The 27,763-nt window shown below is 39.4% G+C and overlaps 1 protein-coding gene across 1 annotated transcript in view; it reads left to right on the top strand.

The window, feature by feature from the left end:
• The window catches only part of ddc (dopa decarboxylase), a 37,427-nt gene extending 22,937 nt beyond the window's left edge, over positions 1-14,490 (top strand). The window contains exons 10-14 of the mRNA XM_079895812.1: positions 717-793; positions 8,846-8,865; positions 11,570-11,668; positions 12,545-12,646; positions 14,093-14,490. Coding sequence (XP_079751938.1) covers positions 717-793; positions 8,846-8,865; positions 11,570-11,668; positions 12,545-12,646; positions 14,093-14,293 — 499 coding nt within the window. The 3' untranslated portion in view covers positions 14,294-14,490. The remainder of the gene's footprint in view (positions 1-716; positions 794-8,845; positions 8,866-11,569; positions 11,669-12,544; positions 12,647-14,092) is intronic.
• Positions 14,491-27,763: the final 13,273 nt, after the last annotated feature.

Here is a 27,763-nt window from a genome sequence, read left to right as displayed (position 1 = left end):
AAAGGGAACCTTAAACCTTGAACCTTAAAACAAATGTTGCAAGACCAGCTAACTGGACTTTTCTTAGCCAATGACCATTAGTGTAGTATGTACTGTACTGCAAATACATAGAAAGAAAGATTCTCACATTGATATACAACATATATAAAGAAGTTACTTTGTTGAGAAAAATATGATTGTATTTCAATGCATGATCCCCTCTTATACCAGTAGGCTCTTTAACAGAACTTGATCGGCACGGTCTCAATTCAACTATGAGGTTATATCATCTCTTTATACCTCACCTTTGTTTGTTCAGTGAAACATTGAGTCATTCTGGGCTCCCTGGGGCTTCATTTGGTCTGAGCCAAACTGTTATAGATACTTTTAAGCCACACTAAAATAAAATTACATGGCAAAACACTTATTCTTAATATTGAAAAAACAAATACACTTAAAACAGACTCCCACATACTAGACACACTGTGAATAATATAGCTTGTTTTTCAGTGCCTGTATCTATTTTATGTATCTTCTAACTTTGTTAAAAAAAAAATGCAGATAAAGTATTTGCATACATCCAGAAAGCTTACTCTTTGTCACATCAGGATCCATAATATAATACCAAATAAGATATTAATTAGCCATTATTGAACATTTAAATAATAATGAATGTACAGTAACTGACTGTTGTCTCTTCCACTCTGTGAGTGATGAATGTGAATGTCTCTGTGCAGGGTGAAGAAAAGATCAGACCTTATTGGAGCATTTAAAATGGAGCCGCTTTATCTAAAGCATGATCACCAAGAGTCAGGTAATTAATCAGTGGCATCACTACATCACTTTGCACCATATACCATAACATATCAGTTGCTGACACAATCTTACAAATTTCGATTGGTAGTTAGTTTAGCACTGGAAACTATCAGTCGTTGTTGTAAATAATAAGTATAATAACACTAATAAAAGATTGAAGTGCATTAGCATGAGGTGTAAAGAGGATGACCGTGATCCTCATTAGTGAGACATGACGTTTTGTGCTGACATCCACTTTACATCACACTGAAGGCTCGATCAGATTATTCCCCCTTGCTCTGTTGTATTCTTTAAGCCTCTCTGTGTGCTGGTAAACAACAGCTTTCTAACCTCCTACACTGACCTCAAGTAGATTTAGTGTGTTTTTGCATTTGTTATACATGTGTGTTTGGCAAAATACAGTATTTCCCATACTGTATGTTATGTATATCAAATATACTGACTGATTTTTTTTTTTTTTTTGGATGCTTAAGATACATTTATTAATGCATTAGACATCCAAATATTATAATTAATTATAATAATATTAATATTACATCTTTTATTTTGAAAACAAATAGCACTGGCACATTTTTTCAATCAAAAACATTTAACAAATTTAAAATTAAGATAAAAAATATTATTTATATATTTAAATAAATGTAATATCAAACGTCTTGGAACTGATTACTTGTAAACAGTCTTAAAGTCGGTATGAAACAGAAATTGCGATTGTTATTTTGAATAAAGATTACGAGGGCACATGAATAAAAAATACTAATGATATGCACTTATCAGTTATATTCAGTGTTGTACACATTACGAGTAACATGAGTTACATAATCAAATTGCTTTTTCAAGTAACTAGTAACGCATTATTTTAAAATTTACAACAAAATATCTGTTACTTTTTCAAATAAGTAACAAGTTACTTTGTTTTCCTATTTATTGAATTTATCAACCATACGAATAAGCAAAAATTACTTTAGATAAACATTACATTTCGATTTCATTTTTTGGTTTTGTTTTTATTGCTAAAGTAAGATTGTTGAACTTTCTTCTCCTGTATCCAATTCTTCTCCAAAAGGTTTGTTTGAGCTGTGCCCTCTACTGAATTTGCATTTCCTTCAGTCTGAGGCTTATTCATTTCACTTTTGTTTTTTTGTTTTGATTATTGTTTAAAAACAAACAAGCAAGCCCAGATGAGAAAAAGTAACACAAAAGTAATGTAACATTACTTTCCATAAAAAAAAATAAAAAATAATAATGTTAATAGTTACTTTTAGGCAGTAACACAATATTGTAATGCATTACTTTTTAATGTACTTTCCCCCAACACTAATTTTATTAAATACTGCAGAATTCCATAAAAAAAAAACCTGTCAAATTTGATTTTATTTCAGTGACTATTTCATACTTGTTCTGTTGTCTGACGACAGAAACAGAAAAATATATAAATAAAAACAGCTCTATTATGAATTCAGCTATATTAAAAACAATATGTGAACACAGAGAATAAAGAAGCAAACAGATGCTTGCTATTGCTAATTAGCACATTGTGTCTAGTGATAATTAGCAACTTTTCAAGCAGGCTTTACCTACTTTCCTTTGAAAGTAGTTGGTATCAGTGCTTCTAGTTGTCAAATGTTAATGAAACATTCATAGTGTGATGAACTACACCTGTGGTTGCTCAGTTAGAACACCTATGTGAACGTCTCAGGTTACGAATGTAACCATGGCTCGATGAGAAGGGGAAACGAGACACTGCATCTTGGAGCAATGAGGCATGGTAATGAGATGCAGTGTCTCGTTCCCCTTCTCAGGGAACCATGGTTACATTCGTAACCTGAGGCATTCCCTTTCAAAGTGGAACTCAACACTGCATTTTGGATCGACGCTATAGGGGACAAATACTCACTCTGCCATGATGAGGGAATGCCTGCCTCATTAGCTGTGCATGTGACCACAATGGGCATAGCATTATTGACTCTACATACACTTGTTTAGCTGGAGTCAGAAGCGTCAATCATACAGGGTGCATCCTAAGACTCAAAGACCATCAAGTGGTAATATTCCCTTCAACCATTACCCATGCTCATATGCCCCCATGACAAGGAAAGTCACAGCCTTTTTCAACCTTCCTCCCTTCCTTGTGGGCCCAGCCTTGGCCATCTGCGGCCCAGGAGCAGAGCTCTAAGATTTAGTTATTACAGCTTCTTTAGCTTGACACAGCCATTCAGAAATACTGGCTCAGGGAGACCATTTTTATATGCTACCCTGGCCTACTAGTCAAGTCAAGTCAAGTCATCTTCATTTATATAGCGCTTTTAACAATGTAGATTGTTTCAAAGCAGCTTAACAGAGATAAACGTATAATTTAAGGTAACAGATTGTTTTGGCTTTATAGCGGTTCTTTAATAAAGTTATTTTCCAGCTAAAGTTAGTTTTGATTGATTTGCTTCCGTCGCAACAATCATTTGTTATTAAATTAGGGGCAGCTAAGATGACACCATTCTCTCTACACAGACTTTAAACACGAACCTGTGAGAAACGCTGATGGCGTTCACATGCGCATTAAGAATTGGTTCTATAGTTATGTGCGCTTGAAAATATGTGCGCAGGTTTGTAATTCCCTACAAACTAAGCCTAAACAAAGTACTGGTCTTTCCTTATAAATTTTGATACAGAATTTTATTTTATTTTGTCACTTCGGGGTAGGTACGCAAAACGAATTTTCCCGGCAACGCTTTATCTGTAGAGAGGGAAAGGGATCCTCCATAGGGAGAGACTAGTTGGCACTTCAGCACTGCGTTGTCATCGGGTCCAGGCGAAGGTCCTTCGTCAGATCTGGATACGGCCTGGATCCGGCAGGCTGCAGGAAAACCTCGGGATAAACAAAGACACTAAAATTAGCGTAGATGCCATTCTTCTTATGATGTAACGAGTACTGTACATCAGGATTTATGGGAAGTGTTCCCGGTTCCGGCTGACCTAATCTATGCAGCCTAACACTGAATTATAGAAGTCTATAATGTGTTATGTGTATGCTAGGTCAAAGAGATGTGTCTTTAATCTAGCTTTGAACTGACAGAGTGTGTCTGCTTCCCGGACAATGCTAGGAAGACTGTTCCAAAGTTTTGGTGCTAAATAGGAAAAGGATCTACCGCCAACAGTCGATTTTGATATTCTAGGTATTATCAACTGGCCGGAATTTTGAGATCGCAATAGACGTGAAGAACTATAATGCGTTAAGAGCTCGCTCAAGTACTGAGGAGCTAAACCATTTAGTGCTTTGTAAGTAATCAGCAATATTTTAAAATGTATGCAATGTTTAATAGGCAGCCAATGCAGTGTTGACAGAACCGGGCTAATATGGTCATACTTCCTGCCTGGTTCTGGTAAGAACTCGAGCTGTTGCGTTTTGGACCAGCTGTAGTTTGTTTATTAAGCGTGCAGGGCAACCACCCAGTAGATCATTACAATAATCTAGCCTTGAGGTCATGAACGCATGAACTAATTGTTCCGCATTTGTCAATGAGAGCATATGGCGTAATTTAGATATATTTTTAAGATGGAAAATGCGGTTTTACAGATACTAGACACGTGACTTTCAAATGAAAGATTGGTATCAAAGAGCACACCCAGGTTCCTAACCGACGACAAAGACTTCAAGTGTTAGACAGTATTCTAGATTATTATTACGTGTGGGAGTTTTTTGTCCAATAATTAGAATCTCTGTTTTTTCAGAATTTAGAAGTAGGAAATTACTAGTCATCCAATTTTTTATATCAGCTATGCATTCCGTTAATTTTGTGAATTGGTAAGTTTCGTTAGGTTTTGAAGAAATATACAGCTGAGTATCGTCAGCATAACAGTGAAAGCTAATTCCATGTTTCCTAATGATATCTCCTAGCGGTCCTAGTACTAAATGGAAGGAGCAAACACATTTTCATTTAGAATAACTATACACCCTCATCTCTACATAGACCTCTAACCTTTAGGAAGCCGCAGGGGAGCTTCAGCTCTACTACCCCAGTACAGGGGATAGCACTCCCACCCTGACTGGACTAGTACAGGACCCCAAGACTCCCAGCACCTGACAAAGGTGCCTGGTAACAAGAAGAGCTGCCAGAAGGCAAATTAACCTCTACTTGCCAGGTTCTAAGAGATCAGTTTAGGCTCCAACACAGAATGGAGGACCCTACTTTAAAACCCAGACAATAGGACAAGAGGGTTTTACTCTAAACTTAACCCAGAAGGACTGCCTAGACCTGTCCAGGGTAACAAGAAGAACTGCCTAAAAGCAATTTAACCTATGTTTGTTAGGTTCTACAGGACTGGTTGAGGCTCCAACAGGGAGTGGAGGACCCTGCTTTAAAACTCTACTTTAAAACCCCACAGTAGGGGAGGGTTCTACTCTATACTCAAACCTGTCCAAAGTCTCAAGACTCCCAGCACCTGACAATAGGTGCCTGATAACAAGAAGAGCTGCTAAAAGGCAAATTAACCTCTACTTGTTAGGTTTTCTGGGACTGCTTGAGCTCCAAGAGGGAGTAGGGGAGTGTTCTACTCTACACTCACATCTGTCTAGGGTCCCAAGACTCCCAGCACCTGACAAAGGTGCCTTATAATAAGAAGAGCTGCTAAAAGGCAGTTTACCCTCTACTTATGTTCTACAGGACCATTGAGGTTCCAACAGGGAGTGGAGGATTCTACTTTAAAACTCAGACAATAGCCGCTTTCCGACCGGAGGAACCTTTTCACAGTTCCTAGAACTATTGGCTAAAGTACCCGGATGTTGGCGTGTTCGCACCCCAAGAACTAGGAACGATTTTAGTTCTAGGAACTCCATTTGGAGGAACTAATTTAGGTCCTACTTCAGAGTAGGGTCTAAACCAGCACTATTGGAACTACCCGTGACGTTAGTGTTCACTGATTGACCGAACGCACGCGGAACACCAGCACCCGCCATTTTTAAAACAGCTAGAATGTAAACACACAGATTATAGCCTATATATTTACTCCATAAACTAACTATAAACTAACTATACAAACATGGAAAACAGTGATAGATGGGTCTCTAAACCTTTATGCTGAAGAGAAAATCCAACGCAACTTTGAGGGGACCAAGCCAAACATGATTATGTTTATCTGCCCAGCTAGCAACACTGGACATCAACCACACGGCATAGGCTAATAATAACCTTTTTTTCATATACTGTCTACTTTCTATAACAGTTCTATCTAATAACATATTAAACTACTGTTAGACAGATCGCTAACTAATAAACACAGAGAATGCGAGCATTGTTTGCTCTGGCGTTCTCAGCGCCGCCAAAATAAAGGTCCGTCGCGCCGTCAAAATAAAAGTCACCGTGCTTGCGTCACTCCCTTACCCCTCCTACCAGTTTCTATGGGCACTTGGCCAGTGCGAACGCAAACAGCAAAACTGAATTTCGGTTAGAGTAGTTCTTAGAACTGTTTAGAAGTGGACAGTTCCTAGAACTAAGTTCCTGTAACTACATGGTCGGAAAGCGGCTAATAGGGGAGGGTTCATTCTGGACAGGTACTTTGTTCCAGGATCAGCTAAATATGTTAACCCTAGCAACTCATCTAACAAAATCAGGATGTGCGTCCTCAACACAAGGCAGGGTTGGAGCGGGACAGTTATGGCCTGACAGGAATCGCTCATCAAAAGTGCTAGCCACCAAATAGCTAGCCACTAAGCTAGCTAGCCACAATAGTAGCCACTAGCCACCAAATAACTAGCGATGGGCATTTCGGCTCTTTTTCGTGAGCCGGCTCGTTTGACTCAGCTCACTGAAAAGAGCCGGCTCTTTTGACTCACAAACGGCTCTTTAAAAAATAAATGTTTAAATAAACTCGCTGAAAGTCCACCGCTAGTGCAACATGAATATTCACATTTTTAATTGTCCATAACAACCCAAAAACTTGCCTGCTTGCCTTGCACATCTAATTAAGGGGCAAAGTTTTCCGACTTTTTTTCTTACCTTTTTTGTGTGTGTGTGTGTGTGTGTGTGTGTGTGTGTGGATGTTATTGAGCTTGTAGAAGTTTAGCTCTTGCATTCTTCTGAACATCTCGCTGAATGACATCTGAACATTGCCCGATGAAATTTCTTAGTCATATCACGCCATAATCTGCCTCTCTTTTAAATGCCTATTCCACGAGTGGTAGGCTCCAATGACTGGCTGTTTTAAAATATAGCAAATATCGAGACGTCTACGAGACGTTTAGGCCTCCTCCAGTAGTACTGACAGCTGGGTTCATAGCTTGCAGGTTTGCTTAGTGGCAAACTTTTTTCATTTGATTGGGTCAACCGCCACCCGCACGAATTTAATTAAAATATTATTTTTCGTCACGTCATCCGCCCAATCCGCGGTTTATCCGCATCTCTAGTGTGTGTGTGTGTGTGTGTGAGTTGGCTCGGCCCTCCCTCATGCAGTTTAATTGGTTGACATTGCATGTATGATTGACAGGAACAGAATGTGAGGCCAATCAGACAGTCAAACGAATGCGTGTGCTCCTTTAGGCCTATATTTTTTTTTGTTGTTGTTGTTCTTAGAATTAGTCAATTATTTTAAATAAAGTTAAAATCATTCATTATTTCATTATTACATAATGATTTAATTTCTATAGGCTATATAAGTCTACAGACTTTTTTTTCCTGTCATGCACTCGGTCTTGACTCGGACTCGAACCTTTTTGGACTCGGTCTTGTCTTGGACTCGAACCTGTTTGGACTTGGTCTTGACTTGGACTCGACTAGTCCTGGTCTTGGACTTGTCTTGGACTCGACAAAGGTGGTCTTGACTACAGCCCTACTATAAGCAATATACTGGCCCTCATCAAACACATCTGCCTCAACTTAGATGGTACCAGCAACATCTGCTATCAGCTTGGGGACAGCAGAGGGGGCGGATTTATTAATAACGTCCTCCTCAACTCTTTCTGCATCTAATCCCTCAGAATTAAACATTCCACATTAATTAGTTTCTTTTCTTCTCTTTTTTTTGAGATTAGAAACTGGCATGAAAGTAGAGCTAGCAGGAGGAGTCCTGAAAGGTAAAAGACTTCCTGTCAGACTCCTCCCACACTCCAACTACAATCTTCGCAATTGATCCCGCCTTGCCGCTTGGGTGAGAATCAAGGAAGAACAAAGCTTCTTACCAGTCTCTTTCATTCAGTCTCGCGAATGCATCATAATAAGCACATCCCGCTTCCTCGAGGAGTTGAATACTTCCTCGAGGGGCCGAAGCGTTTGTTTCACCTGCACATACAAATAAGTGTCTCCTAAAGACAAAAAGAGTTGATGCTGTCTACTTCAGACGCCCTCTTATATGTGTGGGCGTTCCGGTAATGACGTCATTGACTGTTGTCGACCAATGAAATTGTTGTGTATATGCACGTGCGTCAGACACTGGTCACACTGTTGGTGTTCCACATAGCGTCAATCCAAGACGCAGTGATGAGTTCCACTTAAGGGAACATTCACTAAAAATCACCTTTACACCATGGATACAAGTAAAATTCTTCATTTGTTTGCAGATGCCACTTTCTTGATATTTTGATATCTAATTCAATATCATTATTCTGATTTCCTACTATTTCTGTAGTTTTCTCAAATCCATCAACCAATGAGCTGCCTGTTGCTTGTTGGCCATATAAACATGGCTAAACAAAGACAGTTTATTTGGTCATGTGTCTGTAGGCAGTGTGCAGCTGTGCAGACGATTGTAATTGCGCTGACAGCAAAACAAAAGAGCAGCCCTGTCTCTCAACCCACCCACACACACACACACACACACACACACACATGCACATATGCATACACACCTTAAAGCCATTTCTATCATGAAACACTTCCTGATTAAATTATCTACAGGCTTGGCCAGATGGAAAAAAGAACTGTGTTATTCTTGAATATGCTATTGCTTGTTACCTGTAAAGAATCATTGTTGTGCTGTGTATATATTTACACCTGAGCTTTCCTGTTAGTGTGATTTGACTAAATATTGTTGTTGTTTTTTGTTTTGTTTTTCATATTTATAGGACTTGTCACTGATTATAGAGTAAGTATTCTGCATGCAATGTATGTGTGCATGTGCGTGTGTAGTTCAGGTAAACCCTACGTTATGCGGACAAAGATGAAAATATCCACACAAAAAAATATCCCTAATGAGCAAACAGCTCATAAATCATATTAAATTATGTTTTTAAAAAATGCAGAAATGCACAGTTTTCTGTGGTGGGTAGGTTTAGGGGTCATGTTTGTTTAGCTCATGTTTAGATCATGTTTGTTTAGCTTTCCAATGATCTCTTAAACCTGTAATAGGTTATTATCTGTATTATTAGCTTGTAAAGAAGTTGTGAAAATGTGACCTATTAACTTGGAGAGTGAAACAGCATTGAAATGACAAAGATACATATTTAGGATAGACAAATAAAACCTTTTTACTGGTTATCTGGCTAAATAAAAAACATATATAGCTTAGTGTTTGTTCCATGTGTTAGCCCAGTGAATCCTGCTGTGGTTTATGCATTCAAAAATGAAAAAAATATGTGCATATTTAAAATATAAAAAATATTGGTAACACTTTACAATAAGGTGTTATAGGTATTTGTGTTTGTTCATGTGTTAGCCCAGTGAATCTTGCTGTGGTTTAAGCGTTAAAAAATGAAAAATTATATGCATATTTAAAATATTAAAAATATTGGTAACACTTTACAATAAGGTGTTATAGGTATTTGTTAACATTAGTTAATAAATTCACACACATTAAATAACAATGAGCAATTCATTTGTTACTGTATTTACTAATCTTTGTTAATTACTAAAAATACCGTAGTTCAGTGTTTGTTCATATTATAGTTCACAGTGCAATAACTAATGTTAACAAATACAACTTTTGATTTTTAATAATGTATTAGTAAATGTTGAAATGATATTGATTTATAAATGATGTAATATTGTTCATTATTAGTTCATGTTAACTATGAAACCTTTTTTTTTTTTTTTTTGTGATTAACTTTTTATTGAAAGCTAACATAAACATAAACATAGACAAAACAGCACTCAAACACTGACCGTAAAAGAAAAAGTCAAAACCAAGGGAAACATATGTACACACTTAATACCAGTAACATAAAAGACAAAAGAGAAGATGGGCCCAAAAAATTAAAAAAGAAAACAAATAAACACATGTTATAGTCCTCTAAGGCAGTGGTTCTCAATCCTGGTCCTGGGGACCCACAGCTCTGCACAGTTTGTATGTCTCCCTCATTTAACACACCTGATTCAGATCAGAGCTCTGAACTGAACTGGGTGTGTCAGATAAAGTAGACATATAAAATGTGCAGAGCTGTGGGTCCCCAGGACCAGGATTGGGAACCACTGCTCTAAGGAGCATATTCAGTTCAACAACCAAATATCCCCAGTCCGACACAGTTTGGGGCTTTGCCCGGTTAAATCTGGCTGTTGAGTATTCTAAATTAGCCATTAATTGCACATTCAACAACCAGTGTTTCAGTAAATTTATCTCTGAATTAAACCAATATTCTAGAATAGTTTTTTTCGCTGCTGTAAAGCCACAAAATAGCATTCACCTATATATTACTTTAAAATTCAAAATGGTGTCATCGTTTAACAAACATAAACAAGGATCTGGAACTATGGTAGTCTGAAGTATTTTACCCATAATGTCACACACATGAGTCCATAACGTGTTTACTTTCACACATTCCCAAAACATATGCAAAGCTGTCCCAACAGAAGAACTCGAACATAAGGTACAATTGGGAGTTGATAGCAAACCCATTCTATAACGTTTGTAAGGAGTGGCATACGATCTATGAATTACTTTAAAGTTGATCAATTGATGACTTAAATTTCGAGATGTGTTATTTATATTTGACCAAATCCTGTGCCAGTCTGGTTGAGTACCTGTTTTATTGAGCTCCCTGTCCCAAATCCCCTCAATGGGTAATATTTTACTATGTGAATTTATGAGTGCATTGTATATCTTGGTAACCCATCCCCGAGTGCACTGGCTGTTGTTAAACCAATCTGATAGAAAATGAGAGTCTATTTGAGCATCACACTTAACACCACAAGCCATCAATGATGAACATAATCTTAAATAAAGGAAAAATGAAGAACCTGGGATGTTAAACATCTGCTGTAATTGCTGGAAGGAGAGAAGGCCATTATCATCATATATTCCCTAAAGTGTTAATTCCCCTTGACGCCCAAGGAATAAATATAAAGGGTTTTCCTGCAGTTAAAATGAGTGGGTTGTTCCAAAGCAGAGATAATGTATGATATTGTGGCACATCACCAAGAAGTTTCTCTACTTTACTCCAAAAACCTTATTGTTAAGTGTTACCAAAATATTTGTCAAATTTGAATTAAATGCATGATTTAAATTTTTATTTGCTTGCTAATTGTATTGCTGTTAATGTAATATACTTTTTAAACAATGTAAAATGTTGGTCCAGGAACAGAACCAGTTGAGAACCATATCTAAGAACCACTAAGAACCAATTTAAATGCCAATTAACTATATAATTTATCTATGTGTCTCAGTAGTTTTTATATCAAAAGAAACAAATATTTGAATGTGTATTTAAGTATAGGTGATGAGACAAGAGAGCAGTACAAACTTTTGTATAAGTAGAAGTTTATGTGCACTGGTTTGTGTCTGTGTGATTCATGTGTACTTCTTGTATTTATGTGTGCCCAGTTCATATGTCATATCTCATCTCATCTCCCTTCAGCACTGGCAAATTCCATTGGGACGTAGGTTCCGCTCTCTCAAGTTGTGGTTTGTGTTCCGCATGTACGGACTCAAAGGTCTCCAAGCCTACATCCGCAAGGTAACTGCCTTTAATCCATGCTGTCAATCAAATTAGCCCTGCCTATCACATCTTATTTGGCTCCACAGCCGATTTGGGGAATGACGCAAATCAGTGCACTCTTTTTGTTTTTGAAAGACATTATGTGTTCTGTTCTGCACATGTACTATAGGAAGTCTGGTCCAGATTCTATATTTGTTGAGAAATATAGTGCATGCACTTTAAACTCTATCTAAAAATCACCCCAGTCATTAAACATATTTATATATACATATATTTGTTCTTGTTAGTTGACTCAAAGTTACACTTTCAGAGGAAAAGATTTGATATAGAACCATAAAGAGCTCTGTCAGGTGCGTACACATAGAACCATTTAGGGGTCCAGAGCCCATCATGAGATCATTTTACGGATTTAGTTTTAATTAGCTTGTTTTAATTCCTTTTTAAAAATGTAATTCATGCATTAAGCAGCTCGTAAACATACTTTATCCCTTGAAAAAAATGAAATAACCCCTTAAAAATGATTATGCAAGTGTTACGCAATCATTTTAAACATTTCGGCAGTACTTTATTTTATAGTCAAATTTAATATAGGACAATTTGTTCAAATGATCAGGACACGATCATTCACTTTTTCATATTTTGGTTGTTTATTTTAATCTACAGACTGCCCTCTGCTGGTATGCTTGAAAGAGTATTTCACCCAAAGAAATATGAAAATTCTGCTACTCTGTATTTACATCTTGTTTTCTGTTATACAACAGTTAATGAAACAGTTGATAATCTATCTATCTATCTATCTATCTATCTATCTATCTATCTATCTATCTATCTATCTATCTATCTATCTATCTATCTGCATCTCATGTCTAAAATGCTTTGTTCATCTTGTCTCAGCATGTAGGGTTGGCCAAAGAGTTTGAGTCTTTGGTGAGAGCTGATCAACGCTTTGAGATCTCAGCTGATGTTGTGATGGGCCTTGTCTGCTTTAGACTCAAGGTCAGAGAAAACACTCTCTCTACAGAAACACAAAAGATCTCTTCTTGTGGTTATAATAGATTGACGCTGGGAGGTGGTTAACTATGGAAAATTGCAGTATGAATTATTTTCATTTTCGAAGATGTGCAAAGATAGCAACACAAATGACACAAAATGATGTTGTTACAAACAGTAACATGTAAAAAAAAAAAAACACGATAGTGTCTCTGCTACCACAAAACATTTCATAATACTTGTTTGATGATTCTTGTGAACAAACGTATAATGTGTTCATTCGCATTTTAGATGTAAACTTGCATTAAATTATTTACACTTTATTTAGGCAAAGGTAAATAATATATTGTATATACATACGTATATATTATATTATTTATATATTTCACTGTTATTTAAATTAAGTTTTTGTTCGATTTTTTTTAATTAGAATTTTAGTTAAAGTTGCTTTTGAGACTGTTGATCACTGTATGAGGTCAGGCAGTGTGTTAGTATTTCTGGTCTTCAAATGGTTCTCTTCATATCTATCGGACCTATCAGGTGTTTTTCAGGCAGAGTTCAAAATGATGCCTCATCAAGAGCATCTCTGTCCCTGTGGTGTTCCCCAGGGTTCTGTTTTGGCTCCATGATGTCATATTGCTCATGCTCCGCCCACAACTATTACAGACTGTCCCGTATTAGCATATTTCCACCCTCAGCCATTTGTATACTGTCCGCCAAGGCAGCACTTTATGTGTCTTGTGTCGACATGCTCCACAGAAGAGAGGGGTGGGGTGAGCAGTTGCTCATTATCATTTAAGGAGACATGCACCGAAAGGGGTTGCTGTGAACAGAGCTGTACAAACTTTACATGAAGACCCTAAAGAATCATACCAACTTGTGGAAAATGGGCATCCGATGACCCCTTTAATGGAGTTGTTTTTATACATTCCTTTGTCACAAACAAAGGGAAGCAGGTGGGACTGAATAGGTAGGCTGTTATGTGTCACTTTTTAAGTGCAATATTGATAAATGCGGTATAATTCAGTATGATTAATGTGCACTATTGACACAAATTAATAAATTACTGTCACTGTAACATTTTTAGTGTAAATCATCGCATAGAGTTGTTGCAACCTTATAATTCCTGCTGGAATCTGAGATCCTCTGTATAGGTTTCATTAGATGTCCCTTGCTCTAGACTAAAGAGTAAAGGTGACTGTGCCTTTGAGGTTGTTGCTCCTAAATTGTGGAATACACTCCCATTGGATTTAACGTCTGTGGACACTTTTAAAAAGCAGCTGAAACCCACCTCTTTAAATTTGCTTTTGTCTAAATGTCTAATCTCTAATATTAGTTTGATTTCCATTTTATATGCGGATGTAAAGCACTTTGTGTAGTTTTGCTCTTGAAAGGTGCTATAGAAATAAAAAGTTCTCATTTACTTACTGAGCTGTGTATTAAACCTTGCAGGGCTCCAATGAATTGAATGAAACTCTGTTGAAGAGGATCAACAGTGCACGAAAGATCCATCTGGTTCCATGCCAACTGGCAGGCAAGTTCGTTCTGCGTTTTGCCGTGTGTGCCCGTACTACTGAGTCACGGCATGTTCAGGAGGCTTGGTGCCACATCTGCCACCTGGCATCAGAGCTGCTTCAGGAACTGCCTCACTGACTATGGTGGGCATCACATGTTAAGTGAAAAAGGGTGATCTGTGCCACACCTGCCATCCACACTGTCTTACTTTAACTCTACTGCTGCGAATTGTGCATAAATGTGTGTGCATGTTTGTCACAAAGGTGTCTACCTAAGGTGTTTGTCTTTTGTGAGCTAGATCATATGTGTTGTCTGCTAATAGCAATGTTGTTGTTGTTTTTTTTAAAAAAAAACAAAATAGTACAGTTGTGGCCAAAAATTATGTTTGTTTTTTTATGACCCTACAAGTTCGATTAAATGATCAAATTATTTTCAAAGTACACTATGTAGGTTTTGGCCCTTTAGCTTTTAAAAAAAATGCATGCATTTTCCGGAAGAACATTGTTTTGGTTGTGCTTCGGCTCGTGACTGTGTGGATGAATATGGTTATCCTACTGCTCATAAAACATTCACTATTCTAGGCTTAAGAGATATAACCATGCAGTTTAGTTGGAAAGGATCTCAAGCTGAGTTGCTGAAGACGTTACACCCATTAACAGACACGGTACTTTCTTGAAAATAAATTCCAGCACAACACTACAAAACCATAATGAATTGACCCTTCACAATAGATAATGCTTTACAATGAACCCTGTTAGAGAGCTACATGACAATTTATCTGTTCAATAAAATACCTTACTCACCTGTGGAGTTATAAATACGTACACGAGATCAAAAAATCGTTCGCTTTTTCAACATTTCAAATCCCTCAGTTATCACCATCTCCGAAAAGCCAAGCCAATGTTGATTTCAATCTTTGTCATTTGATATGACAAATAACCTATGCCACTCTTACAACAAAGTAGCCGGAGCAACTTTTCTGTATTTATGGATATGACGAGACACGGACGGGCGAGTGACGCATGTGTGCAATTTCCCGTGAAAACCATCCCGCCAGGTCTAAAATATAAGCACTTATAATAAGCTTACCATAGTGAATCAGGGTAAGACAAAAACATGTTTTGGAATAAGGACTTATTATTTAAATTTTGTTAATTTTGAACAAAAAAAAAAAATGTTACATAGTGTACCTTTGAACAAAAAAACAAAAAAAACTAAACTTGGTTAAGCTTTTTATCTAACAAAATTATTTGGCAAAAAAAAAAAAAAAAAGGGCAATTACAGCAACAGGTTTGATTTTACAATGCAAAGAAAAAAAAATGCATTGAAAAACAAAAAGCTCACATGAAAAAGCACTGACTACAACATGATCAGTTATTAATATGTATTACAATTTCTTTGTATGACAGCCTGTCCAAAAAAATATGTCAGCCCAATTTCGCAAGTTTAATTGTTTTGTCACAAATAAAACAATTGACTCCAAGCACCACTACTTAATATTATTACAAAATCGTTAAATAAATCAATATTAATATTTAAATAAAGGGTTAATATATCAATTTTCCAAGGCCGGACATCCCTTTTGGCCACTACTGTACGTGTGCATTATAAATTGTGTCTATATTGAAAATGAAATATGTTTTGTAATATATTCAGAGAATGTTCTCTCTTGAATTAGAGTATAGAGAAAGTTTTCAGACTGCTTTTACCAGAGCATTGGCCTTTATTGTTTCTGCTTTGCTCACTATTCTGCATTTTCAAAAATCTAAATCAGATATTAAGCCTAATCTCTTTCCTTTCTTTTTCTGAAGTATTGTTCTTGACTCAGCACAGCTTCTGTGACGCGATACCTTACCAACCTTCTTTGACACAGTTGTGCCCAAAAAAAAATGTGACTGGTACATATTAAATAGTAGTGTATATGTATTAACATACACAATAAAGTGCATTTCTCCCAAAATGTTGCGTGTGAATTATATACTGCTACATTCTTCAGAGATGCTAAGGTTTATTTCATGATGCTAGGTTTTAATCTGTTAATTCACTATGAACACTCATAATCTTGTTCACTGGACTGCAGATGATTTTTTCCCCATATACTGTATATCTATACATTCTATATAACTATACAATAGTTGAGAATGTATAGATATATATGGAAAAACATCATCTGCAGTATTTGTGCTGAGGGCCACTGCCACCCTGCCAGTCTGCTGTATTTCTCCCACAGTAACCTAAAGGGAATGATCTTTAATAACGATAGCCTATTGTTAAAAAAAAATAAAATAATAATAATACAAATACAAATACAAATACAAACCCTTCATAAACAATAAATGCTAGACTTGTACATCCTAAGATATGAAATGTTTAAAATATAAATTATAGATAAATTAGTTATATTAAAAATAGGGTTGGGAATTTTCAAGGCTGGAAACTTTCCATCGGAATTAACGGGAATATCTGGGAATTAACAGGAATTAAATATTGCAAATTTCCAATAAATTCCTGTTAAGTTTCCAATTTATATTTCCTAGATTAAGTTCCCATTGAATGTTTCCGGAAATTTACCAGAAATTGTCCGCCCCTTTGCAACCCTAATTAAAAATAAGATTGAGTAAACTCTTTACACTAAGGTATTAGTTAATTGGCTGACATTATGAGCAATACATTTTATAACATACAACAGTATTTATTAATCTTTAATATTAATAAAATATAACTGCTCATTGCTTGTTCATGTTAGTTTACAGGGTACTAACTAATGCTGACAGATAAAACTTTTGATTTTAAACATTAATAAATACATTTAAAAATATAAATATATATTAACCATAGAATGCAACGGAGTCAAACTGACCTGGCATGCTATGATTTTTTTTAAATATATTTTTTCAATGAAAACATTTATTTCTTTGATATTCCATAAATTCTTCAAAAACCTTGTTTCTGACTCTAATCAATTCATTTTCATATTTCTTGGTCATAGGGGAAAATAATATATTTTTGTATTACTACCCCAGGAATGTATAAAGGGGGTCATATTGACCCATATTCATTTCCTATGGAATTTTGACTCAACACAGTATTTTTGGATACAATTTTTGGCAATAATAACATTTCTTTATGGATTACTTGCAAGATATTGTGACTTTTTTGCTCGGAGCCAAGAATTCGCCTCTGATACCAACCCTGTGTCTGGATATGCAAATCTGTAAAGCAGTAGGCCCTATATACTGTAGTATTGTAAAGCAGTAGGCCGTTTGTTAAATAAGTAGTATGTCTAAATTCACAGTATTCATTAAACAGTAGACAAAAAAAGTACCTGAATGACCTACTATTTCTGCCATGATTATCAAGTTCACATACAATGGACATTTTACTATCCATAGGCCATGGGAGTCAAGTCATGATTGTAAGGGGAAACAATGCAACTAACTATAGCTCACATGACAATGCTAACATGGCAGCGGATGTAGTATATTCGGAATGCGCTCATATTACACACATTCATGCTTGATAATACTTTCATACTGTACACATGCATACTTTTTAAGTCATGAAGTTCTCAAATGAAGAACCTCAGACAGTATATGTGATTTCAGATGCAGTAGACGAGTAGAGAAAGGCTACAGGCTACTTTTTTGCCTTTGTCTGCAAAGATCATTTTCACATGGTCTGTGAGAAATGTGTGGAGTGAATGTTCAGACTAGAATATACTTTACAGTAAATCTATTTTAGTTAAGAGTTTGTTTAGAAAAATATATAATGTGTTTAATAATGCATATATACAAGGAAAGTGGACAAGTAAACATGATTGATATATTAAACATTTGTGTAAAATCAGTTATTTTAATTATTTACTTAATAGGAAACCTACTTGTTTGTTTGTTTGTTTTTTAGGCAAAAAACAGTTAATTCCAATACAGGTAATTTTAAAATAATTATGTGTAGGTTTTTTTGGTTCATGGTTAAATAAGATTAATAAATAGTGTAGAAGTTTTATTCATTGATAACCCTATTCCCATACTCCATACCAAAAATGTGTAACAAAATTAAAAACTGCATGGCCTAAAATTATGGCAATAAATAAATACACAAACATAATCACACCATGTTTGTTCGTTTGGCAGTAGGAGTTAGTCAATTCCATAATTAATTAACTTTATACACAGTTATTGAACGGAACGGAATCAACACTGAACTGACCTCAGCTGAAAAAATGACACCGTCTTTTTAGAGCTAATTTGAATTGAATTATGTTTACATCATTGATCATTACTTTTCTGTTTATAACAGTAAAGCTGCTTTAAAACTATCTGTATTGTATAAAGCGCTATACAAATCAATCAGTCAATCAATCCACACTTTTATTGATGAGTTAGTTGTTGCAGTGACTATTCAAACCCAGCAGATGGCAATATGGCTTAAAAAACAATATCATTGTTACTTTCTTGCTGCAGTTTCATTTCCTGAAGCACTGAGTATAAAATATAATGAACAGTCAATAGGTTTCCCACAATGTTGAAAATCTAATTTTTAAGACTGTGTTTATTTTAAAACAGAGCAACATTGCAATGTGAGTTGTCAGGTTGGAAGTACTGGTTGGCAAATTGGAAGTAATTTGGTTGGAAACTTAACAGACATACACAGAACAGCATTACTGCCACTGCTGCATCTGGACTATAATGAATGCTCTGAATAAATACATATCCCTATATACAGATATTCTCAAAGCATTCAGATCATTAGTTTGAGGTCTGTGAATGGGTTTCCCAAAATGTTGCAAATCACACTTTTAAGATTATTGTATGTTATTTTAAAATAGAACAACATCGTAATGGCAGCTGTCAGGTTCAAAGGTAAAGCCCAAAGTCACCAAACCATGAAAATGGCATGTTATTTTATTGAGGCACAGAAGCTCATTACATAATATATGAAATAAAATGGCTTTGTCAAGACAAGGTTTCGGAAATGTTAATGCCATCTACATAAAGATTACAGAGAGTAGCCTAAGGCTGCGTTCACACTGCAGGGCTTAATGCTCAATTCCGATTTTTTGAAAAAATTAGATTTTTTTGCAAGGCCGTTCATATTTCCAATTAAATGCGACCTTTTGTGATCTCCTGTGTGAACGTGAAATGACCCAGAAGTGACCTGCATGCGCAGAAGAGTACTCAACGGTCAACGACGTCACTTGTTGTTTGCGGAAGTAGCTAAACTTAACTGTGATTCACTCACACACACACACACACACACACACACACAACACACGAGCGCGCGCAGTGACCGTTACACAAGAGCCAGACAGCAGCCGCTGACCTATCTAATATCAGCACAAATAAGTTAACATAACGTTAGTCTACTCTTATTCACATTGGATATATCATGATGGTGGCCGTGGGCTTTTTTTTTTTTTTTTAATTAACGGGCACGTCGAGGTCGACCCGTTCGGCAGATTTACCTCAGCTCGACGAATATGCAGTCCGTTTTCAAACCGACGACTACTTCAACGCAGAATTATGACGTTTGTCGCGTATCAATGACGTGCGGGTCGGATACATGCGACCTGGCCGTTCAGACTGAAGTCGCATTTAAAAAGATCGGATACGTATCGGATTTGGACCACATACCCAAGTGGCCTGGGTCACATTTGAAAAGATCGGATCTGTGTCGTTCAGACTGTCATGAAAAGATCAGATACAGGTCGCATAGGGGCAAAAAAATCGGAATTGGGTCGTTTCAGTCTGCAGTGTGAACGTAGCCTAAGACAGATGCATGTAATGTGATTACACACTCTGACATTACTGGTAATTATCTATCTAAATTAAACATTATCTATCTATCTGAAATTGTCCATAATGTCTTGGTATGCTGAAGCATTAAGAGTTGCTTTCACTGGAACTAGGGGGCCAAGTCCAAACCCTGAAAAACAACCCCACACACTAATCCCCCCTCCACCAAATTTTACACTTGGCACAAAACAGTCAGGCAAGTACCATTCTCCTGGCAACCGCCAAACCCAGACTAGTCCATCGGATTGCCAGACAGAGAAGCGTGATTCGTCACTCCAGAGAACATGTCTCCACTGCTCTAGAGTCCAGTGGTGGCGTGTTTTACACCACTGCATCGACTCCAGAGAACATGTCTCCACTGCTCTAGAGTCCAGTGGTGGCGTGTTTTACACCACTGCATCAACGCTTTGCATTGCACTTGGTGATATGAGGCTTGGATGCAGCTGCTCAGCCATGGAAACCCAATCCATGGGCTCTCTATGCACTGTTCTTGAGCTAATCTGAAGGCCACATGAAGTTTGGAGGTCTGTAGCTATTCACTCTGCAGAAAGTTGGCGACTTCTGCACACTGTGCACCACAGCATGCATTGACCCTGCTCTGTGATTTTTAAGTGGTCTACCACTTCGTGGCAGAGTTGCTGTTGCTTCCACTTTGTTATAATACCACTAACAGTTGACTGTGGAATATTTAGTAGTGAGGAAATTTCACGACTGGACTTATTGCACAGTTGGCAACCTATCACGGTATCACGCTTGAATTCACTGAGCTCCTGAGAGCGACCCATTCTTTCACAAATGTTTGCAGAAGCAGTCTGCATGCCTAACTGCTTGATTTTATACAACTGTGGCCATGGACGTGATTGGAACACCTGAATTCAATGATTTGGAGGGGTATCCCAATACTTTTTGGCAATATAGTCTATCCATCTATGAAGTCAGCAGTTCATTTAGAGATGTGACATTTTGCTCGAATCTACCTTTTCTGTCAAATACACTAGAAAAGGCAGTGTCTTCACAACTATGTTCCTTTTTAGAAAGAAATTATATCTGCGAGGATTTTCAATCAGGATTTAGACTGCACCATAGTACTGAGACTGCTCTCATTAGAGTTACAAATGATTTGCTCTTATCATCCAATCGTGGTTGTATCTCTCTATTAGTGTCACTCGATCTTAGTGCTGCATTTGATATTATCGACCACAACATTCTTTTAAAGGGACTCGAAAATTATGTTGGCATTAGTGGAATTGCATTAGCATGGTTTAAATCATACTTATCTGACCGTTATCAGTTTGTAGCAGTAAATTAAGAGATGTCTCATCGATCTAAAGTTCAGTATGGTGTACCACAAGGCTCAGTACTAGGACCGTTGCTGTTCACTCTATACATGCTACCCTTGGGAGATATCATTAGGAAGCATGGCATTAGTTTTTACTGTTATGGTGATGATATGCAGCTCTATATTTCTTCACGCCCTGACAAAACTTACCAATTCACAAAATTAACAGAATGCATAGCTGATATAAAAAACTGGATGACTAGCAACTTCCTACTACTTAATTCTGAAAAAACAGAGATTCTAATTATTGGACAAAAAAACTTCTTCACGTAATAACTGTAAGGCCCGTTATATTGGTCCAATCTGCCGGTCCGCCAATACACGGGGAAGGTATCACGTGTTCCGTCCTCACTCATGCAAAGTATTGGTTGGTTAAATTTAAAATACATTTAGTTATGTATTCTCTCGTTTATTTCATCTGACTCCATAAATGAAAGGGTTTAATAATATCTGTGCCTCACTAAAAGTGAGCGAATGTTTGACTATTTCTTTTAACCATTAAATGAACAATGTCAAGATCAGTTAGAATAATCAAATGTAACATTTTAATGTTTCAGATATCAGAGATTAATTCCACAATCAATTCAAATATCTAGAACATGGTTATACATTGGTTACACCAAATAATCTTACCCAGCTTGTACCTGATAGAGAGAGAGAGAGAGAGAGAGAGAGAGAGAGAGAGAGAGAGAGAAAGAGAGAGAAAGAGAGAAGAAGGGAGAGAGAGAGAGAGAGAGAGAGAGAGAGAGAGAGAGAGAGAGAGAGAGAGAGAGAGAGAGAGAGAGAGACCACCTATCCCATTCCTGTCCAGCAAAGAAGAGCGCCCAGAGAGAGCGAGCACACCTTCCTTTATCCCCCTGACCAGGTGGGATGGGGGATGGGGGAGGCCACCCTCAAATGACTTAACCAGTTTTCTCTAAACTTCTATAAACCTTATTATTTAATCTATCTGGATATGAGATATCTGTACCACTCACTTTGAGACATTTCAAATGACACCAAAAACATAACAGTCAATGATAAACATTTACATTAAACCATGTTCTTGTGTGAGTTCTTCGTTGTTTCTGAGAGGAAGTGAACCTCACTTCCTGTATGGGGGAGGTCGAATGTTAATTAGCTAGCAGGGCCCTTTGTCTCAGACCCCAACCAGTATTTTCAGTCTTACATAACCTAGAATACTGTCTAACACTTAATGGCTGCTCTGTCAAGTCTTCGTCATCGGAACCTGGGTGTGTTCTTTGATACCAATCTTTCGTTTGAAAGTCACATGTCTTGTATCTGTAAAACCACATTTTTTCATCTTAAAAATATATCTAAATTACGTCATATGCTCTCAATGAAAAATGCACAACAATTAGTTAATGCGTTCATGACATCAAGGCTAGATTATTGTAATGCTATTATGGGTGGTTCACTGCACGCTTAATAAACAAACTACAGCTGGTCCAAAATGCAGCAGCTCGAGTTCTTACCAGAACCAGGAAGTATGACCATATTAGCCCGGTGTGACGGATAGTAACCGAGGGGACAATAGCAAGTAAAACTGGTTCTTTATTGAACAAATAACAGAAACCAGACCAGAAACCAGAACGTGTAGGAAGAAAACAGGAACAGACACAGTCAATTGCAAGCAGGTCTCACGATCCTCAGAAGAGAGCTCAGGGTGCGTTGGCAACGCAGGCTTACGTGGGCAACTCGGTGAAGCACGGTCAGATGAGTGAGGTGAAATCCCAGTGAAGACGAGACGTGAAGACAAACTGCAATAGACGAACAATCCAAACGGAACTCAGGCTGGAGACACGAGGAGACGAGGATGAACAGGAACTGAACGGGGTACATCCACAAACAACGATCTGACAAACACAAGACGCATGAGGTGAGTATAAGTAGTAACTGGAGATGAGGATCACCTGTCGCTGATTCTCCCGGAGAATAATCAGCGACCACGGCCACACACTCATACACATACAGACACACAGCACGCAAGGAAGAGTCAATGAATTCATCAACCGTGACAGTACCCCTCCCCCTAGGAACGCCTCCTGGCGTTCCCAGGAGCTCCTACCTGTTGATTGTAATCATCAATAAGGGATTGATCCAGGATGTCCCTAGCAGGAACCCAACTTCTCTCCTCCGGACCGTAACCTTCCCAGTCCACCAGATACTGAAATCCGCGTCCCCTCCGTCTCGATTCTTGAATACGATTTACCGAATAAGAGGGTTCCCCGAGACGCGGCGGTGGAGGAACCGGGGCCGGCGGATTAATGGGAGAATAAAATACGGGTTTTAATTTGGACACATGGAACACGGGATGAATTCTTCTGTATGCAGGATGAAGTTTGAGTCGGACTGTCACCGGACTAATGACTTTGGTGACAGGAAACGGGCCAATGAATTTAGAAGCTAACTTATTCGAGACGGAACGGAGAGGAATATTCTTGGTAGAAAGCCACACTTTGGAACCGACGACGTATACGGGAGGTCTTGACCGGTGGCGATTGGCCTTGACCTTGGTGCGCGCCCCTACTTGGAGCAGAGTCTCACGGGCTCTGGTCCATGTACGGTGACACCTCTGGACGAAGGCGTGAGCGGAGGGGACCGCGACTTCGGATTCCAAACTAGGAAAAATTGGTGGCTGGTACCCTAAACTACACTCAAACGGAGATAGGCCCGTAGATGACACTGGTAATGAGTTGTGTGCGTACTCCACCATAGAAAGTTGTTGGCACCAGGAGGAAGGATTCTTAGACACCACACATCGCAACATTCTCTCTAAATCTTGGTTGGCTCTCTCGGTCTGACCATTGCTCTGGGGGTGGTAACCCGAGGACAGACTGACAGTGGCCCCCAGTAATTTACAAAATTCTTGCCAAAATTTGGACACAAATTGGGACCCCCTGTCAGAGACCACGTCCATCGGGAGGCCATGTAACCGAAAGACGTGATCAATGACAGTTACCGCTGTCTCCTTGGCAGAGGGTAATTTCGGCAAGGGAATAAAATGAGCCGCCTTCGAGAACCAGTCCACTATGGTCAAAACAACCGTCTTGCCCTGAGAGGGCGGGAGGGCAGTGATAAAATCTAGCGCAATATGGGACCAGGGTCTCGAAGGGACAGACAGCGGCTGGAGTAACCCATCTGGAGGTCGATTGGAAGTCTTACCAGTGGCGCAAACCGAGCAAGCCAAAACAAAATCTCAAATGTCGCAAGCCATAGATGGCCACCAGAATCGTTGCTTAACTAGAAATCTAGTACGGTTTACTCCTGGGTGACAGGCTACATTGGAACAATGACCCCACTGAATAACGTCGGACCGTAATCCCTCCGGCACAAACAATCGGTTCGGTGGGCACCGGGACGGAGGCGTTACCCCTTCTAAGGCCGTCTTGGCCTTTGATTCGACCTCCCATCGGAGTGTGGAGATGAATAGAGTCTCCGGTAAAATGCACTCTGGAGTAGACAGGCGTTCGGATGGATCAAAAATACGAGATAAAGAATCGGGTTTGATGTTTTTAGAACCCGGGCGGTACGAAAGAGTAAAATCAAAACGACCGAAAAAAAGAGCCCACCGAGCCTGCCTGGAGTTGAGTCTTTTGGCAGATTGAATGTATTCTAAGTTCTTGTGATCAGTCCAGACGATAAAAGGTACCCCCGACCCTTCTAACCAATGTCGCCATTCTTCCAATGCTAACTTGACTGCCAACAACTCCCTGTTACCAATGTCATAGTTACGTTCGGTAGGCGACAAACGATGAGAAAAGAACGCGCAAGGATGCATCTTGTCGTCTGAAGAAGAGCGCTGAGAAAGCACTGCGCCTACCCCCACCTATGACGCATCGACCTCCACCACGAACTGACGTGACAGATCAGGGGTCGTAAGAATGGGAGCCGAAAAGAAGCGGCTCTTCAGGTTGGCGAATACAGCTTCGGCTGTTTCGGACCACCTGAACGTCGTTCGGGGGGAGGTCAAGGCAGTCAGAGGCGCGGCTAGTTGGCTGTAATTACGAATGAAACGTCGGTAAAAATTGGCGAACCCCAGAAACCTCTGTAGGGCCTTACGGGAATCTGGACTTGGCCAATCCACCACAGTCTTAACTTTGTCAGGATCCATACACACTCCCTCAGACAAAATGATGTAACCTAGGAAAGGGACAGACTGTGCATGAAAAGCGCATTTCTCCGCCTTGACAAAAAGCCCATTCTCTAGCAACCTCTGAAGCACTCGTCTGACGTGCTGAACGTGTTCCTGGAGAGACGAAGAAAAAATCAATATGTCATCCAGGTAGACATAAATGAACTGATCGACCATGTCTCTGAGCACATCATTGACGAGTGCCTGGAAGACCGCTGGGCTATTGGAAAGCCCGAAAGGCATAACCAAGTATTCAAAGTGCCCCCTGGGGGTGTTAAAAGCGGTCTTCCATTCATCCCCCTTCCTGATGCGGACCAAATTATAAGCATTACGTAAGTCCAGTTTTGTGAAGACCGACGCTCCCTGCAACCTCTCGAAGGCTGAAGACATCAACGGCAAAGGATAAGTATTCTTTACCGTGATGTTGTTCAGCCCTCGGTAATCAATGCAAGGTCGCAGAGAACCGTCCTTCTTCCCCACAAAAAAGAACCCCGCCCCCGCTGGAGAAGAGGAAGGTCGAATGAACTTGGATGCCAGAGAATCAGAAATGTATTTCTCCATGGCCTCCCTCTCGGGAGTAGAAAGAGAGTATAACTTGCCCTTAGGCGGAGACGTACCTGGCAGAAGATCTATAGCACAGTCATAGGGACGATGCGGAGGAAGAGAAGCAGCTCTGGACTTACTGAACACTTCCTTCAGGTCGCGGTACTCTGCGGGCACGTTTGACAAATTCACCGACTCCTCCTGCAAAACAGAACTAGACAAAGACGAACCAGCAGACATTAGACAAGACGCATAACATTCAGTACTCCAGGCAGAAATAGAATTATGTCCCCAGTCAACCCTGGGGTTATGCTGCACGAGCCAGGGATGACCGAGGACAATGGGGATATGAGGAGAGTCCAGAAGCAGAAATGACAGTTCTTCGGAATGATTGCCAGAAGTGATGAGCGTTAATTGAATGGTGGTGTCAGATATAGTGGGTAACTCTTGGCCATTGAGCGAGTTGACGGAGATCTGGTTGGTGAGTGGTATGGTGGGTATCTGAAGTTTGTGTACTAAAGACCAGTCCATAAAATTACCTTCTGCTCCGGAATCGATGAGTGCTTAACATTGATGAGTGTGAGTTGCCCACTGCAATCTCACCGGAAGGAGAGTGGAAGAGGTTTTCTGGATGGAGACCCCGCCCGACAGTATCCTCTTCTCTACTGCCGGGCTCGCTCTTTTACGGGGCAGTTATTGAGAAAGTGACCAGAGCCTCCACAGTACAAACACAATCCTCTGGATCTCCTTCTCTCCCTCTCCTCCCGGGAGAGCCGGGCTCGACCCACCTGCATGGGCTCGTGATCGTCGACGGGGCTGACCGCATCACGACCGCTGGGCTGAGGGAGTCCAAAAACTCTATGAACCAGAGTTGTACGGGTGCGTTGATCCAGGCGATTCAGACGAGCGTCCACTCGCAGTGCCAAGTCAATCAATTCGTTGAGACTCGTGGGTAGCTCCAGGGTGTAGATCTCGCGTTGGATGCGGTCAGCCAGCCCATGCAGGAAGACGTCCCACTGCGCCTCCTCGTTCCAGCGGCACTCTGCAGCGAGGGTGTGGAACTCGATGGAATAATCAGCGACAGGTCTTTCTCCCTGGATGATGTCCGCGAGCTGACGAGCTGCTTCTCTCCGCGCGACTGCCCGGTCGAACACCCTTTTCATCTCCTCTGAGAGTGCCGCGAACGAGGAACAGCATGGTCGTTGGTTCTCCCACACCGCCGTCCCCCACAGAGCCGCACACCCAGACAGCAACGTAAGCATGAAAGCCACTTTCGAATCTTCAGTGCAGAATGTCTGAGGCTGAAGGGCAAAAAACATAGAGCATTTGGTCAAGAAAGCTCTACAATAGCTTGGCTCACCCGAATAGCTCTCTGGCGTCGGTAAACGGGGCACTGATTGACGATTGGGTGCGGGAGGAGTGGGGGGAACCGGCGGTGGGGTCGGCGCAACGGGCATCGCTAGTTGTTGTATTTGCTGGGTGAGCCCGGACACCTGCGTTACCAACGCCTGCACTCTGATCTCAAAATTCCGGCCAGTTGATAATATCTAGAATATCAAAATCGACTGCTGGCGGTAGATCCTTTTCCTATTTAGCACCAAAACTTTGGAACAATCTTCCTAACATTGTCCGGGAAGAAGACACACTCTCAGTTCAAATCTAGACTAAAAACACATCTCTTTGGCCTAGCATACACATAACTCATTATAGACTTCTAGAATTCAATGTTAGGCTGCATAGTTTAGGTCAGCCGGAACCAGGAACACTCCCCATGAATCCTGATGTACTTGTTACAT

Source organism: Squalius cephalus (genome assembly GCF_949319135.1).
Source record: "Squalius cephalus genome assembly, chromosome: 15".
Lineage (NCBI taxonomy): Eukaryota > Metazoa > Chordata > Actinopteri > Cypriniformes > Leuciscidae > Squalius > Squalius cephalus.
The sequence above is the reverse complement of the archived record's forward strand: the minus strand, read 5'-3'. Positions and strand labels throughout refer to the sequence as shown.